The sequence below is a fragment of the Melospiza melodia genome, chromosome 14 (assembly GCF_035770615.1).
Source record: "Melospiza melodia melodia isolate bMelMel2 chromosome 14, bMelMel2.pri, whole genome shotgun sequence".
Taxonomy (NCBI): domain Eukaryota; kingdom Metazoa; phylum Chordata; class Aves; order Passeriformes; family Passerellidae; genus Melospiza; species Melospiza melodia.
The window spans coordinates 19,393,072-19,409,198 of NC_086207.1; the positions used below are offsets into that span (position 1 = coordinate 19,393,072).

Below are 16,127 nucleotides of genomic sequence, written 5' to 3' on the forward strand. Positions count from 1 at the left end.
CGGGAGCCCTGTGCCAGCCATGCCCTGTGAGGGCTCACCAGGCTGGAGGGGTGGCACTGGTGTTATCCAGAGCATGGGTCAGTGAAGCTGCTGGGCTGGGGGATCCCAGCAGCCCCAAAGGAGCAGCTCTGTGAGGTGCTGAGCTGTGCCAGCTGCTGGTGTTTGCTGACTGGCACCGATTCAGGCAGCAGCTCTGCACCTGCCTGTCTCCAGCACATCTGTGGGAGCCCAGTGTGGCTCCCCCAGGCTGGGCACAGAGCTGAACCTGCCTCCCAGCCCAAAGCCAGCCCCCATCCTGCCACTGCTGCAGCCAGAGTGCAGATCCATGGGAAGCCCGTTCCCTGCTGCTTTCCACAGCCAGCAGCCTTCAAGGCCACCAGAGAGGAATGTTTTCCTGAGCTACATCAGCTCTGTGATGCCAATAGTGCCCAGACAGATGAAAACATGAATTTGGAGGGTGGAAATGTGGGAATGCAGCAGGGACAGCCAGTGATGGGGTGCCCGGGGTGGGCACATGTGGAGCAGAGACACAGCACTGGGTGCCCAGGAGGGACAGGGGCACACAAGGGAAGGGCCTGCAGGGAGGGACAGACCCAGGGCTGATGTTTGTCCTCCCAACCTGACCTGTGCCTCCAACACTGCATTCCCAGGCAGCCTCCTGGAAAACAAAGCACTCATCTGTTTATTAAATACAATTGTTTGTTGAGGACAATTCCTGCAAGCAGACCTAGAATCTGTCTGAAGGGATGGTGAATGCTGACACCAGTTCATCAGTTCCCTTGGTCCCAGCAATTACTTCCAACCATTTGGGATAAATCCCAGCTGGGCTGTTTTTATTTTGGCAGCACTTTGTGATTAAACAACTCCTTTTCACACAGACACTGGCTCTGTTTTGGAGTGGCTCAGTTGCTGCTGCAGGGGAGGGGGGCAGTGTTATTTCTCTCCCTGCACAGTGTGCCTCGTGGGAGGGGAAAATCAGTCACTCAGGAGCTTGTGTGAACAGGGACAGCTTTGGTGGTGCCCTGGGCTGGCTGGCACCTGGCAGTGGGGGCAGCCCAGCCCAGCTGCTGCTCCTGACCAGAGTGCAGTGCCCACTGTGCGGACTCCATCTCACTGCCTGCTGAGCTGGGCTGGGCTGCTTTGTGGAGTCTCAGCTCCACCTGTGCCCTCAGCAGTGGCACCTGACACCAAATCCTGCCCTGGGCTCTGCTGGCACGGGAGCTGCCTGACAGGGACCTCAGCTTTGGCCACACAAGCTCTGCCCTGGGCTCTGCAGGCTGCACTTCACGTAAAGCCACACAATTGCTCACTCAGGGTTTATCAGTCCCAGCCTCTCGTCCAGCTCCATCCAGGAGTCTTTGCAGAAGGGAACAGCTTTGGTTCCTTTGGTCCTCTCTGCCTGCTGGTCCAGCTCTCCCAGCCTCCCTGCCCACAGGGATTCTTCCCAGCTTTCCTTCCTGCCTCATTTCCTGACCCATCACAGCAGGGCTGGTCCTTCTGCCACGCTGCCCTTGAAGTGCTCAAGCTCTCAGCCTCGAGCTGCTGTGAGGAGTTTGACTTGCTGTCGCTGGGGAATTCAACTCTCTAACGCTGGAATTTCAGTATTAGAAAGTGGCGTTTCTTTATTTCAGCCCCAGGCATGTGGGGTATAACTCCCTATTACACACAGCACACCTGGCTGACCGACCTGCTTTAATCTATGTGGCTTTTACATGTCCAGTACATTTCCCCAAACTATATGCTAAACATCCCCTGTATTCTCTGCATGTTTAAATCACTTCTCAGAGTTTATTTTCATTGGAGTGGGGTTCTTTTGAGAATCCTGGCTAGTCGTTTGGGGAACATCCCATTTCTCCAACTATTCTTTTTTGGTCACAGACCTCCAAAAATTTGGAGGTCTTCTTCTCTTTCAATGCATCCCATTGCTGTTGTTATAAATACATATAATATTCTTGGCTTTTCACAAATATTAAGATAAATGCTCTATCTATAATGGTAAAATTACTTTGCTTTTATTTCTGCTATTAACAAAAAACCTTAGGACATAATAGTAGTGGTAGCTGATATAGTTCTAAGTGAACTGTTTGGTCAGGATAACATGCAGTGAACATGTCATGAGGACACTGATATTGATATGCCAGCTATCAGCGTCTGCCATCTGAAGGAAGAATGAACCAAGGCTCAGATGAGAAGTGGTAAGGAGAAGGAGCCAAAACCACAGCCAAGAAACATGCATGCTCTAAAAAGGCAAACCCAAGGAGGGGCCACGCAAAATAGTTCCTGGAATATGTGAACTAGTTTATGGGAAAAGATGGATATGCATAAGGGTCTATGAGAATGCAACAAGCTGATGTCATTGTGAAGGTATTTAAGGTATCCCCGAAGGTAAAGGTGTGCTCCTCACTGACTGCCAAGACACACCCGGCCGTAATCATCGCTTTACTGTCTCAGTCTCCTATTGTCCTTTATTAAACTTTTTAAATTTTCAAAGGAGCGTGAAAGGGTTTGTCACACTGTAGTCTGACCAAAATATGAGTACTTACCAGCATAGCTCAGGCTCACAGTCTTTACAGATGAGATAACCGCTTGCACACAGCACAAAGCCCTGGCAAGGAAACTGAAGGAATGAATTCAACACGACTTGTTACTTGTTTTTGTCAACAGCAGGACAGCCACAGCCCCTGCACACGTGGCTCCGAGATGCAGGAAGCTGGAGAGAAGGGAGGGAAGACCCTCCCTGGTGAAGGGGAGGAGGCAGCAGCCATTAGCCCGCAGGGTAAAGTTCATTCCTCGTCACCGCCCGCGTTCAGTTTCGTTTCCCAGCTGAGCCCTCCCTGTCCGCCCTGCTCGGAGCCGGAGGCACGGCCCAGGCAAAGGCCATGGCCGGGCTGAAGGAAGAGCTGACCTGTCCCATCTGCCTGGACATCTACAAGGAGCCCACGAGCGCGGGCTGCAGCCACAGCTTCTGCAAGGACTGCATCAAGCAGGCGCTGCGGGGCCAGCAGAGCCCTGCCCGGTGCCCGCTCTGCCACTCGCTCGTCGGGGAGCTGCGGGCCAACTTCCACCTCCGCAACATCGTGCAGAGGTTCCTGGATGATCCCGCGCACCGAGAGGAGGAAAAGCAGGAAGCGCAAGGCCAGGAGAAGGGGGAAAGCTCGGGCCAGGCCGGGGAGGTGGTGCTGTGTGACTCCTGCCTCCAGGAGCCGCAGCCCGCAGTGAAGACGTGCCTGAGCTGCGAAGCCTCGCTGTGCCAGGCGCACCTGAGCAGGCACAACAGCCGGCACGGGCAGAAGAGCCACGTGCTGGTGGAGCCCTGCGATGGGCAGCTTTTGGCTGAGAGGAGATGCCCCCAGCACGGCAAACTGCTGGAGTGCTTCTGCGAGAGTGACTCGGAGTGCATCTGCGTCCTGTGCTCCGTCATCTCGCACAAGAACCACAAGATCATCAGCTTGGAGGAGGCTTTCAGCGAAGCGCAGGTAAGAGGCTGCTGGGGCGGGGGCCCTGGCCGGGATTGCGCCGGGAGAACCCCAGGGAGCTCCCATGGCACAGGGGCAGCTCCTGGGTTTGAGAGCTGCAGAGCCAGCACGGGGCTAAACTGCAGTCCTGGGCTTTTATTCTGAGTTTTGTCCCAGATTCTCTCTGGCTTTGGCCCCTCAGATATAAAACGAGGTGTTATAAACGCCTTTTTCCCCTCCTGAGGGAGGAGTTTGGCCAGACTGGTGGGCCTTGGTGCTCCTGCAAGGTTTTAGTCCCTGGTGCACCTCCAAGGCAAAGATGAGCCTGAGCTGCACTTATGCAAAGATAATTAATGACAGAGTAAGAGAAAGAAAGGTGCCAACAGGGGAAATAGCTTTCTATGTGGCTAGTGCACATGAACAGTTTTCAACTTCAAACTGTCCTTTTTGTGCTTGTAATTGTGGCACTTGTTCAAGGATAAACCCTTCCAGTGAACCTTTATCCACTGATTAGTCCTGAGAGCATGCAGTGAGCAGACCTTTTGCAAGTCCAGCTTAACCCCTGTCGATAAAACCGCTGATCTCGTGCATTATGCCAGTCCTCTCCTGATATCTCCTTCCCATGATATTTGTAGGAATCTTTTCCTGGAATACTGGAATCAATAAGAAACCATGAAGCTGTCGTGGATAAAGCCCTTGCAAACCTGCTGAAACAAATGGAGGGACTAAAGGTTTGTTTCAAGGTCCCATATCACCTTGGGGTGGTTGCTTGCTGGTAAATAATGAGATAAAGTTTTCTTTTGTCCTTCCCAGATCATGGATTCTGAAGCTTTTTTAGTTCCTGGGTGGTTTCTCATGTATTTTTGAGATTTCTTCTTTGGGAAAGGGTGATGCAGAACTTTCTAATCAGTGTGGGAGGTCCATTCTTAGTTAAGCTTGAAAGTCTGTGCCTCCAGATAAGTGGCTGCTGTGTGGCTTTTTTATTTTTCCAACCTTCAACATTTAGTTACTTTTTCAATCCCAGAAAAAAGACAGATTTTTTTTTTCGTAACAAGAGCTAATGTAGAAAATGTCCCTTACAAATTTAAATTGTTTTCTTGATAGAGTGATGAGAGCCAGCGGAGGGAACGGCTGGAGAGCCTGTTCAAGGAGATGCATAAGGAGCTAGAGAAGAAAAAAAGGGAGGTCCTGAAAGTTCTCAGTGACTATGAGGAGGAACAACTTTCTAAGATTAAGACAGAGGTGAATAATCACAAGAGGATGAAGGATTCGGCCAGCCAGGATGTTCAGAAGCTGCAGGCTCTGAGGAATCAGAAGGACACACTTCTTTTCACCAAGGTACCTCTCAGCATCCCCCTTCCCAGAGACACACAGCTCCAGGGCTGGCCTGTGCCTGCACTGTGCTGATTCTGCTTTCCAAATCTTTACAGGCTTTTTCAGCGATCAGAGGCAGGTAAGCTGTTCCTGAGGTTTAATATCTTTATTTATGTTGTGGACGAGGGACAGAGCTCTCGGTGAGTTCCAGACAGCCTAAGGCAGGCTGGGGTGGGTCTGTGCTGGAGGGCAGAGAGCTCTGCAGAGGGATCAGGACAGGCTGGATCCATGGGCCAAGGGCAGCAGTGGGAGGTCAGTGAGGCAAAGAGCCAGTCCTGCACTGTGGTCACAACAATCTCGTGCAGTTCCAGGCTGTGGGAACAGTGACTGGAAAGGTACCTGGCAGGAAAGAAACTGGGAATGCTGTTCAGTGCTGGCTGAACATGAGCCCAGGTGTGCCCAGGTGGGCAAGAGGCCAATGGCACCTGGGCTGTCTCAGCAATAGTGTGGGCAGCAGGAGCAGGGCAGGGACTGTCCCCTGTGCTGGCACTGCTGAGGTGACACCGTGAGTGCTGTGTCCAGTTCTGGGCCCCTCATGGTGAGAGAGACATTGAGGGGCTGGAGCATGTCCAGAGAAGGGAATGGAGCTGGGAAAAGGGCTGGAGAAATCCTGAGGGAGCTGGGAAGGGGCTCAGCCTGGAGCAAAGGAGGCTCAGGGGGGCCTTGTGGCTCTGCACAGCTCCTGACAGGAGGGCACAGCCGGGGGAGTCAGGCTGTGCTCTGGGGAGCAGGGACAGGAGCAGAGGGAACGGCCTCAGGCTGGGCCAGGGCAGCTCAGGGTGGGCACAGCAGGAATTTCCCCATGGAAAGGGGGCTCAGGATGGGCACAGCTGGAATTTCCCCATGGGAAGGGAGCTCAGGCACTGGAACTGCCCAGGGAGGGTTGGATCCCCATCCCTGGAGTGTCCCAGGAAGGGCTGGAGGTGGCACTCAGAGCTCTGGGCTGGGGACAAGGTCGGGATGGGGCACAGCTTAGAGTTGATGGCCTTGCAGGTCTTTTCCCATGTCTGTGATTCTGTGGTTCTGTGATTCCTTCTGTGTGTTTTAGGAAATGCCAGCCACTTCCTAGCGTGGATGGTGTGATGTTGCCAAAGCCATCCATTACTGTGGATAAATCATCAACCGATAATATTCTGAGACTTTTCAAGCAATTCATCTCAAACATGGAGGTCTCCTTTAAGCCACCACCACCACAACCACCACCAACTATACAATTTGGAGCAAAGCCTACTGGTAAGAGCTCATTTGCTATGTCAAAAGCAAATGGGGAAGTCAATCAAACATCTTTAAGAAAGGACTATAATGAGGCACCAAGTACACTGGGTACCTCTAGAAATGCTAATTCCTTACACCTGTGCTTATTTGCACATGTGTGTGCAGCAAAGGGAGCTGGTCCTGCCATTCAGGGCTTTGGGGCATGCCTTGAATGCACCTTGCTAAACCAGGCTATGGATGGAGAGGTTGGGAAGTCCCAGGAGTTTTCTGGGAGGATTAAGAGAAGCAATACCTCTGTTGCCTCCCTTTGATTCAAGGGGAAAGTTGAGAACTCATCCCAGCAGGGGCAGGGTCAGACATAAATAACCTCCTCTTCCTGTATAAGTATTTCTACTCCTTTGCAATGCTTTGCAAGCTTAGCCCACAGTCCCAGAGCTGTGCACAGTGGACACCTGTCTGACTGAATTGGTGAAATTAGGGATGCCTAGGTACTGCTCTCTGGGTGTTTCTTCAGCCCTTGCTGGCAGCAGGTCAGGACAGAGGCAGACTCCATATGTCCACAATGATCTGGTAATCAATGCGTTTTTTCTCTTTAGGTCCCTTCTCATTTAGTGGTGGTACAACATCCTCTGGATTCACATTTGGATCTACCCATCATTTTCCTTACAAGTAGCCTAACGAAACACAAATTCAGTGGCCATCATAATGATAACAATCATAGAAAGGAGGAAGAGAGAGAGAGAACCCGACCAAAACTATCAATGCCCAGCACGATTGCTCCCCCATCACCTGCTCTCTGATGTCCAGCCACTGTTCCTGAGCAGCAATTGGCTCCTTGTGGACATCTGCCCCCAGTTCATACATGACGGCGGCGAGGGAAGAGAAGTAATCAATCAATATGATTGGTGAAGCAAGCTTCAGTTTATTTTGAGTACACCGGTACTTTTATATTGTTTTCCAGTAATTATGCATACTTGTCATTAGTTTATTGGTTTAATTGCTCATACATGTCGTGAGTTTATTGGTTTAAAGCAAAAGATTACATTTACGTATTCCTCCTACTTTGTGGTTATGCATTCTTTATGGTTTCTGTTCTCGTCGCTGTCCTTGCCCTTTCGACCTTGTCAGCAGGCACGACGCAGCATCTTCCTATCCTGGCGTGTGGCCTGGTTATGCTAGGTACAGCTCACTTATGCTAAGCTGCTAAGTTAACATGTATGCTAACTTAACATGGGGTTTGCTTGTGCAACATTTCCACGGATTCATGGCCCTTTTCCTCCAGCCATTCTTCCACAATTCCCCCTTTTCCTTTTTGTACAAGTAAAGCCCTATCGGTTAATTGTGTTACATTTTTCATAATACAAGAATAGGCAGTTCTAATAACTGCTATGATTGCAAGCAGTATTCCTAACCAGCAAAATCCTTCTTTTATAAGGGATTTGAGCCAGGGAGATTAACAGAAGAGAGGCTGTCACTATCTATAGGATATCCTATGAGACAGGTACGAAAAGGATTTTGTGCTGTTGCAAGGCTCAAACAGAACTCAGGTGTGCTAGTACGATTTGCAAAAGTAAGCCAAATATTTTCACTAATGGGGTTTTGAATTTCTTCGGGAGTTATCCCGTAGGCGACGTCAGCGCCAGTATTCATTCTTGGCATGCCACTTGGTGTCAAGTACAGAATGAGGGTAAGGCACAAATACATTTTTGTCACACTCAAAAGTGATTACACACGATTTTTTACAATAAGCCAAAAGAGTAATATGTGTGCAGATTTCATTAGCGTTGATTGCCTGGTAAGCTTGTTCTCTGTTCTCAAACAATAGATATATATTTTGAACAGGAATGGGCCCGCCTATAAATGCTTCTAATTGTCTTCTCCAATTAGAGTTTCTCTGACGTTCATTATAACATTCTGCACATAAATCATAAAACAAACGTCTAGTATAAATCCATTTTAGTTTTTTACATTTACCACATTCAAGCAAGACCCAAGGGATACAAAAGGTACACTTATTACACATTAAACATTTAAATGTTTGAAATCTTTGTGAAAAGTAGGCTGATTGTAAAGTTAATGCCCTAGACTCTAAGGACAATATATCTATACACCATTGGAGGAGTTGATCTTCCAGGAGGTCCCAGCGAAAATCCTCCTTTTCATGTGCCTCCGGACATAACTCCTTATCTGTTGCAGTGTGTTGCAGTTTCCTGTTTTAGCTACCCCAGTCCTTTCCCAGGTGTGGCAATATCTTCCTTCTCCTCCCCTTGCCTCCTGCTAAGTGCTGCCCGTCAAGCTTAACATTCCAGCAAGGGCAGAAGTTCAAAAGATGCTTCTCAGACCCGGGGTCATTGGCCTATCTAAGTTGTCCCCTGAGAATTGCCCCCTCTCATCTGGTTGGTGGCTCACCTATCCTTTCCCTCCCCGCTCCCCCTGGGCTTAAAAGGACATTGAGACCATGCGGTCGGGATTCTGTGGAGCTGTTACCAAGATTCAGAGATCTGTGACCCTGGAATAAAGCTCTAGATTAAAACCCTCTGGCAGAATCCTCTCCTTTTCCCCTTCACTTCACCTAAGGACTTTCACTGGAGGTCAACCTGAGTTCCTACTAGCCTGGACTTGCAAGTGCCTAGCTGCAACATCCTGCCAACCAAAGGTATCTCTGCGAGGCGCTGAGCTGTGCCAGCTGCTGGTGTTTGCTGACTGGCACCGATTCAGGCAGCAGCTCTGCACCTGCCTGTCTCCAGCACATCTGTGGGAGCCCATTGTGGCTCCCCCAGGCTGGGCACAGAGCTGAACCTGCCTCCCAGCCCAAAGCCAGCCCCCATCCCTGCCACTGCTGCAGCCAGAGTGCAGATCCATGGGAAGCCCGTTCCCTGCTGCTTTCCACAGCCAGCAGCCTTCAAGGCCACCAGAGAGGAATGTTTTTCTGAGCTACATCAGCTCTGTGATGCCAATAGTGCCCAGACAGATGAAAACATGAATTTGGAGGGTGGAAATGTGGGAATGCAGCAGGGACAGCCAGTGATGGGGTGCCCGGGGTGGGCACATGTGGAGCAGAGACACAGCACTGGGTCCCCAGGAGGGACAGGGGCACACAAGGGAAGGGCCTGCAGGGAGGGACAGACCCAGGGCTGATGTTTGTCCTCCCAACCTGACCTGTGCCTCCAACACTGCATTCCCAGGCAGCCTCCTGGAAAACAAAGCACTCATCTGTTTATTAAATACAATTGTTTGTTGAGGACAATTCCTGCAAGCAGACCTAGAATCTGTCTGAAGGGATGGTGGATGCTGACACCAGTTCATCAGTTCCCTTGGTCCCAGCAATTACTTCCAACCATTTGGGATAAATCCCAGCTGGGCTGTTTTTATTTTGGCAGCACTTTGTGATTAAACAACTCCTTTTCACACAGACACTGGCTCTGTTTTGGAGTGGCTCAGTTGCTGCTGCAGGGGAGGGGGGCAGTGTTATTTCTCTCCCTGCACAGTGTGCCTCGTGGGAGGGGAAAATCAGTCACTCAGGAGCTTGTGTGAACAGGGACAGCTTTGGTGGTGCCCTGGGCTGGCTGGCACCTGGCAGTGGGGGCAGCCCAGCCCAGCTGCTGCTCCTGACCAGTGTGCAGTGCCCACTGTGCGGACTCCATCTCACTGCCTGCTGAGCTGGGCTGGGCTGCTTTGTGGAGTCTCAGCTCCACCTGTGCCCTCAGCAGTGGCACCTGACACCAAATCCTGCCCTGGGCTCTGCTGGCACGGGAGCTGCCTGACAGGGACCTCGGCTTTGGGCCACACAAGCTCTGCCCTGGGCTCTGCAGGCTGCACTTCACGTAAAGCCACACAATTGCTCACTCAGGGTTTATCAGTCCCAGCCTCTCGTCCAGCTCCATCCAGGAGTCTTTGCAGAAGGGAACAGCTTTGGTTCCTTGGGTCCTCTCTGCCTGCTGGTCCAGCTCTCCCAGCCTCCCTGCCCACAGGGATTCTTCCCAGCTTTCCTTCCTGCCTCATTTCCTGACCCATCACAGCAGGGCTGGTCCTTCTGCCACGCTGCCCTTGAAGTGCTCAAGCTCTCAGCCTCGAGCTGCTGTGAGGAGTTTGACTTGCTGTCGCTGGGGAATTCAACTCTCTAACGCTGGAATTTCAGTATTAGAAAGTGGCGTTTCTTTATTTCAGCCCCAGGCATGTGGGGTATAACTCCCTATTACACACAGCACACCTGGCTGACCGACCTGCTTTAATCTATGTGGCTTTTACATGTCCAGTACATTTCCCCAAACTATATGCTAAACATCCCCTGTATTCTCTGCATGTTTAAATCACTTCTCAGAGTTTATTTTCATTGGAGTGGGGTTCTTTTGAGAATCCTGGCTAGTCGTTTGGGGAACATCCCATTTCTCCAACTATTCTTTTTTGGTCACAGACCTCCAAAAATGTTTCTTCTCTTTGAATACTCCCCATTGCTGTGGTCAGACCAGGTTATTAGTTCCTACCAGCATAGCTCAGACTCACAGTCTTTACAGATGAGATAACCGCATGCATACAGGACAAAGCCCTGGCCAGGAAACAGAAAGGAATTTCCAAGAGGTAATTCAACACGAATTGTTACAACTTTATTATCAGCACGGGGACAGACGCAGCCCCTGCACACGTGGCTCCCAGATGCAGGAAGCTGGAGAGAAGGGAGGGAAGACCCTCCCAGGTGAAGGGGAGGAGGCAGCAGCCATTAGCCCATGGGGTAGTTTGCTCCTTATCAGTAGTGCCCGCGCTTTGCTTTGTTTCCGTCCCTGTCAGCCGTGCCCGGAGCCGGAGGCACGGCCCAGGCAAAGGCCATGGCCGGGCTGAAGGAAGAGCTGACCTGTCCCATCTGCCTGGACATCTACAAGGAGCCCACGAGCGCGGGCTGCAGCCACAGCTTCTGCAAGGACTGCATCAAGCAGGCGCTGCGGGGCCAGCAGAGCCCTGCCCGGTGCCCGCTCTGCCACTCGCTCGTCGGGGAGCTGCGGGCCAACTTCCACCTCCGCAACATCGTGCAGAGGTTCCTGGATGATCCCGCGCACCGAGAGGAGGAAAAGCAGGAAGCGCAAGGCCAGGAGAAGGGGGAAAGCTCGGGCCAGGCCGGGGAGGTGGTGCTGTGTGACTCCTGCCTCCAGGAGCCGCAGCCCGCAGTGAAGACGTGCCTGAGCTGCGAAGCCTCGCTGTGCCAGGCGCACCTGAGCAGGCACAACAGCCGGCACGGGCAGAAGAGCCACGTGCTGGTGGAGCCCTGCGATGGGCAGCTTTTGGCTGAGAGGAGATGCCCCCAGCACGGCAAACTGCTGGAGTGCTTCTGCGAGAGTGACTCGGAGTGCATCTGCGTCCTGTGCTCCGTCATCTCGCACAAGAACCACAAGATCATCAGCTTGGAGGAGGCTTTCAGCGAAGCGCAGGTAAGAGGCTGCTGGGGCGGGGGCCCTGGCCGGGATTGCGCCGGGAGAACCCCAGGGAGCTCCCATGGCACAGGGGCAGCTCCTGGGTTTGAGAGCTGCAGAGCCAGCACGGGGCTAAACTGCAGTCCTGGGCTTTTATTCTGAGTTTTGTCCCAGATTCTCTCTGGCTTTGGCCCCTCAGATATAAAACGAGGTGTTATAAACGCCTTTTTCCCCTCCTGAGGGAGGAGTTTGGCCAGACTGGTGGGCCTTGGTGCTCCTGCAAGGTTTTAGTCCCTGGTGCACCTCCAAGGCAAAGATGAGCCTGAGCTGCACTTATGCAAAGATAATTAATGACAGAGTAAGAGAAAGAAAGGTGCCAACAGGGGAAATAGCTTTCTATGTGGCTAGTGCACATGAACAGTTTTCAACTTCAAACTGTCCTTTTTGTGCTTGTAATTGTGGCACTTGTTCAAGGATAAACCCTTCCAGTGAACCTTTATCCACTGATTAGTCCTGAGAGCATGCAGTGAGCAGACCTGCTGCAAGTCCAGCTTAACCCCTGTCGATAAAACCGCTGATCTCGTGCATTATGCCAGTCCTCTCCTGATATCTCCTTCCCATGATATTTGTAGGTATCTTTTCCTGGAATTCTGAAAACACTGAAGAACCATGAAGCTGCCATGGATAAAGTCATAACAAAATTGCTGAAACAAATGGAGGGACTAAAGGTTTGTTTCAAGGTCCCATATCACCTTGGGGTGGTTGCTTGCTGGTAAATAATGAGATAAAGTTTTCTTTTGTCCTTCCCAGATCATGGATTCTGAAGCTTTTTCGTTCCTGGGTGGCTTCTCATGTATTTTTGAGATTTCTTCTTTGGGAAAGAGTGATGCAGAACTTTCTTATCAGTGTGGGAGGTCCATTCTTAGTTAAGCTTGAAAGTCTGTGCCTCCAGATGAGTGGCTGCTGTGTGGCTTTTTTATTTTTCCAACCTTCAACGTTTAGTTACTTTTTCAATCCCAGAAAAAAGACAGATTTTTTTTTCTAAGTAAAAGCTAATGTGGAAAATGTCCCTTACAAATTTAAATTGTTTTCTTGATAGAGTGATGAGAGCCAGCGGAGGGAACGGCTGGAGAGCCTGTTCAAGGAGATGCATAAGGAGCTAGAGAAGAAAAAAAGGGAGGTCCTGAAAGTTCTCAGTGACTATGAGGAGGAACAACTTTCTAAGATTCAGACAGAGTTGAATAATCACAAGAGGATGAAGGATTCGGCCAGCCAGGATGTTCAGAAGCTGCAGGCTCTGAGGAATCAGAAGGACACACTTCTTTTCACCAAGGTACCTCTCAGCATCCCCCTTCCCAGAGACACACAGCTCCAGGGCTGGCCTGTGCCTGCACTGTGCTGATTCTGCTTTCCAAATCTTTACAGGCTTTTTCAGCGATCAGAGGCAGGTAAGCTGCTCCTGAGGTTTAATATCTTTATGTTGTGGACGAGGGACAGAGCTCTCGGTGAGAGGAGGGGACACCTGGGGGGTGTTGGGCTGTGCTCCAGGGAACAGGGACAGGAGCAGAGGGAACGGCCTCAGGCTGGGCCAGGGCAGCTCAGGGTGGGCACAGCAGGAATTTCCCCATGGAAAGGGGCTCAGGGCAGGCTCAGGGTGGGCACAGCAGGAATTTCCCCATGGAAAGGGGCTCAGGGCAGGCTCAGGGTGGGCACAGCTGGAATTTCCCCATGGAAAGGGGGCTCAGGGTGGGCACAGCAGGAATTTCCCCATGGAAGGGGGCTCAGGCACTGGAACTGCCCAGGGAGGGTTGGAGTGCCCATCCCTGGAGTGTCCCAGGAAGGGCTGGAGGTGGCACTCAGAGCTCTGGGCTGGGGACAGGGTCGGGATGGGGCACAGCTTAGAGTTGATGGCCTTGCAGGTCTTTTCCCATGTCAGTGAACCTGTGGTTCTGTGATTCCTTCTGTGTGTTTTAGGAAATGCCAGCCGCTTCCTAAAAGGGAAGTTGTGCCAAAGCCACCCATTACTTTGGATAAATCAACCAAAGATGGTATTCTGAGACTTTTCCAGCAATTCATCTCAAACATGGAGGTCTCCTTTAAGCTCTCATCACATTGGGGATATGAAGGAACATCTACTGGTAAGAGCTCATTTGCTATGTCAAAAGCAAATGGGGAAATCAATCAAACATCTTTAAGAAAGGACTATAATGAGGCACCAAGTACACTGGGTACCTCTAGAAATGCTAATTCCTTACACCTGTGCTTATTTGCACATGTGTGTGCAGCAAAGGGAGCTGGTCCTGCCATTCAGGGCTTTGGGGCATGCCTTGAATGCACCTTGTTAAACCAGGCTATGCTTGGAGAGGTTGGGAAGTCCCAGGAGTTTTCTGGGAGGATTAAGAGAAGCAATACCTCTGTTGCCTCCCTTTGATTCAAGGGGAAAGTTGAGAACTCATCCCAGCAGGGGCAGGGTCAGACATAAATAACCTCCTCTTCTACTCCTTTGCAATGCTTTGCAAGCTTAGCCCACAGTCCCAGAGCTGTGCACAGTGGACACCTGTCTGACTGAATTGGTGAAATTAGGGATGTCTAGGTACTGCTCTCTGGGTGTTGCTTCAGCCCTTGCTGGCAGCGGGTCAGGACAGAGGCAGACTCCAAATGTCCACAGTGCCATCCCAGAGCTGCTGGGAGGAGGATACCAGCAGTGAGAGCTGCTGGAAGCTTGGAATTGTTTGTGCCTGGTTAGAATGCTGCTTCTTTGTGTTCCTTAGGTCGAAGATATTAATGGTAGAAGAAACACTGTCTTTTCATGATGTGTCTGTCAAGGCTGGACATCTTGCTAAGAACTTCAGGCTTACAGAGACTGGAACCATCTCTTTCAAATGTCCCATCCATGATTCCATCAGAGTGATGAAGCTCCTGTTAGTAATGTGATTACAAGGTGTTTTGTTTGTTCAGGCCTAGAAATTGTGCGCCTTGCACGGAGGCTATGCCAAGCTGGATTGTGGGCTGCTATGAGGGGGTGTATCACAGCACCCCACCTCTTCCTGCAAGAGCTCCTCTTATTTATTCTGTTAATCATAATGGAAATACCGTTAAGTTGGGCATTTTTGCTCGGCTGTTTTAAATACTGTGTTTGGTTCTTGTTAATAAAGTCATGTTATTAGTTTGTTAAACGTGATAGCAATTTGTTTTATCTAAAAGTTGACAGCACAACATTAACTGCTTCAGCACTAGCAGTTCTGATCTTTGATCTAAGGCGGCAGCTTTTGCCTCTGCCGCCTCTTTCCATCCTGCGCATCCAGTGCAGAAGCAAAGCTGCCCTGGGAGGTGAGGAGAGACCGTGCAGCGTGCCCTGCTGGAGACTGAGGGGAAACTTCCCGAAGTGGCTGCCACAGCGTAGGGAAGGGTAGAGCCGGCAGAGGGAACATTTCTCTGCCTGGCCTGGGGCGGAGGAAGGGGCTGGAGGGGGCGGGCTGGGAAGACCCTGGGCCGGCTGCCTGCAGCAGGTTTTAGTCTCGGTTCTGTGCTCCTGCTGCAGCCATGGCCCAAGCTCGGCAGGGATGTGGAGGGGCTGGCATCCTGGGGGCCGAGCTCACCTGCCCCATCTGCCTGGAGCTGTACCGGGAGCCGATGGCGCTGAGCTGCGGCCACAACTTCTGCCGGCTGTGCATTGAGGAGGCGCTGGATTCCCAGGCCCTCGGGACTTGCCCCACATGCATGGCCGACCTGGGTGTCACCTTGGAGCTACACAACAACTTCAAGCTGCGCAACATCGTGGAGGCATTTAAGGCCGTCACTTTCAAAGCTCGACGAGAAAGCCTCCAGCAGGACGAAGGCGCTGAAAAGGGGAAGACGGACGTGGTTGCCTGTGAGCAGTGCCTGGATGAGCCCCAGCCGGCCGTGAAAAACCTGCCTGATTTGCGAGGCGTCCCTGTGCCAGGCCCACCTGAGCAAACACAACGCCAGGGCTTTCCATCAGGAACGCATCCTGGTGGAGGTGGGAGCAGGCAAGGAGGAGGAGAGGAGGTGCCGGGATCACGGCAAGCTGCTGGAATGCTACTGCCTCAGGGAGGAGAAGTGCATCTGCGTGCTCTGCTCCATGGCCGGGGCCCACAAGGGCCACGAGGTCATCACCATGAAGGAGGGACACGACAGAGAGCTGGTAGGGAGCTCTTCCCTGCCCTGGCCGCGAGGACGGAGGAAAGCCGCAGGAAGGGTGATGGGGCTTCCACAGGGAGTGGGGATGGGTGTGAGGGCAGCCCCCATGAGGGAAATTTCTCTCCGCCCCAGGCAAGGGACTGGTGCATTGCGCTGGAATTTGCTTTTCGTTCCCTCCTGTGTGTAGCCAGAACAGTGCGAACAGCTATGCAGAGGGAGCAGAGCGGGGAAAGGTGCTCGAGGCTGGCCGGGACAGGCGTGGGTCGGTCCCTCAGGGTGTGCGGGTCCCTCAGGGCGGCTCCCCGCAGGAGAGGCTCCGCTGCCCCGCGGCAGTGAGGTGCAGCCCCGGCACTGCCCGCCGCCCTCACTGCGGCGTTCCTGGCTGGCATTGAGAAGTATTGCTGCAGGGATTAGAAAATCCCTTCCTCCACAGAGCATCGGGAATGCCATGCTATTGAAGTTTGCGTGGGAAAGGGATTTTTCCCTCTCGAGGTCCTTCCCTTGGTCTCTGTCCGTGCTG

The 16,127-nt window shown here is 51.9% G+C and overlaps 2 protein-coding genes across 2 annotated transcripts; both read left to right on the top strand.

Annotated features, from left to right (window-relative positions):
• Positions 1-2,284: 2,284 nt before the first annotated feature.
• LOC134424903 (E3 ubiquitin/ISG15 ligase TRIM25-like) lies at positions 2,285-8,580 on the top strand. Its single transcript, XM_063169073.1, has 6 exons — positions 2,285-3,476; positions 4,091-4,186; positions 4,560-4,793; positions 4,886-4,908; positions 5,878-6,062; positions 6,641-8,580. The coding sequence occupies exons 1-6, from the start codon at positions 2,880-2,882 to the stop codon at positions 6,715-6,717; spliced, it is 1,212 nt and encodes a 403-aa protein (XP_063025143.1). The 5' UTR covers positions 2,285-2,879; the 3' UTR covers positions 6,718-8,580.
• A 1,393-nt stretch (positions 8,581-9,973) lies between these two features.
• LOC134424904 (E3 ubiquitin/ISG15 ligase TRIM25-like) lies at positions 9,974-14,622 on the top strand. Its single transcript, XM_063169074.1, has 6 exons — positions 9,974-11,464; positions 12,079-12,174; positions 12,546-12,779; positions 12,872-12,894; positions 13,421-13,584; positions 14,218-14,622. Exons 1-6 carry the CDS (start codon positions 10,868-10,870, stop codon positions 14,229-14,231), a joined length of 1,128 nt encoding a protein of 375 aa, XP_063025144.1. The 5' UTR covers positions 9,974-10,867; the 3' UTR covers positions 14,232-14,622.
• Positions 14,623-16,127: the final 1,505 nt, after the last annotated feature.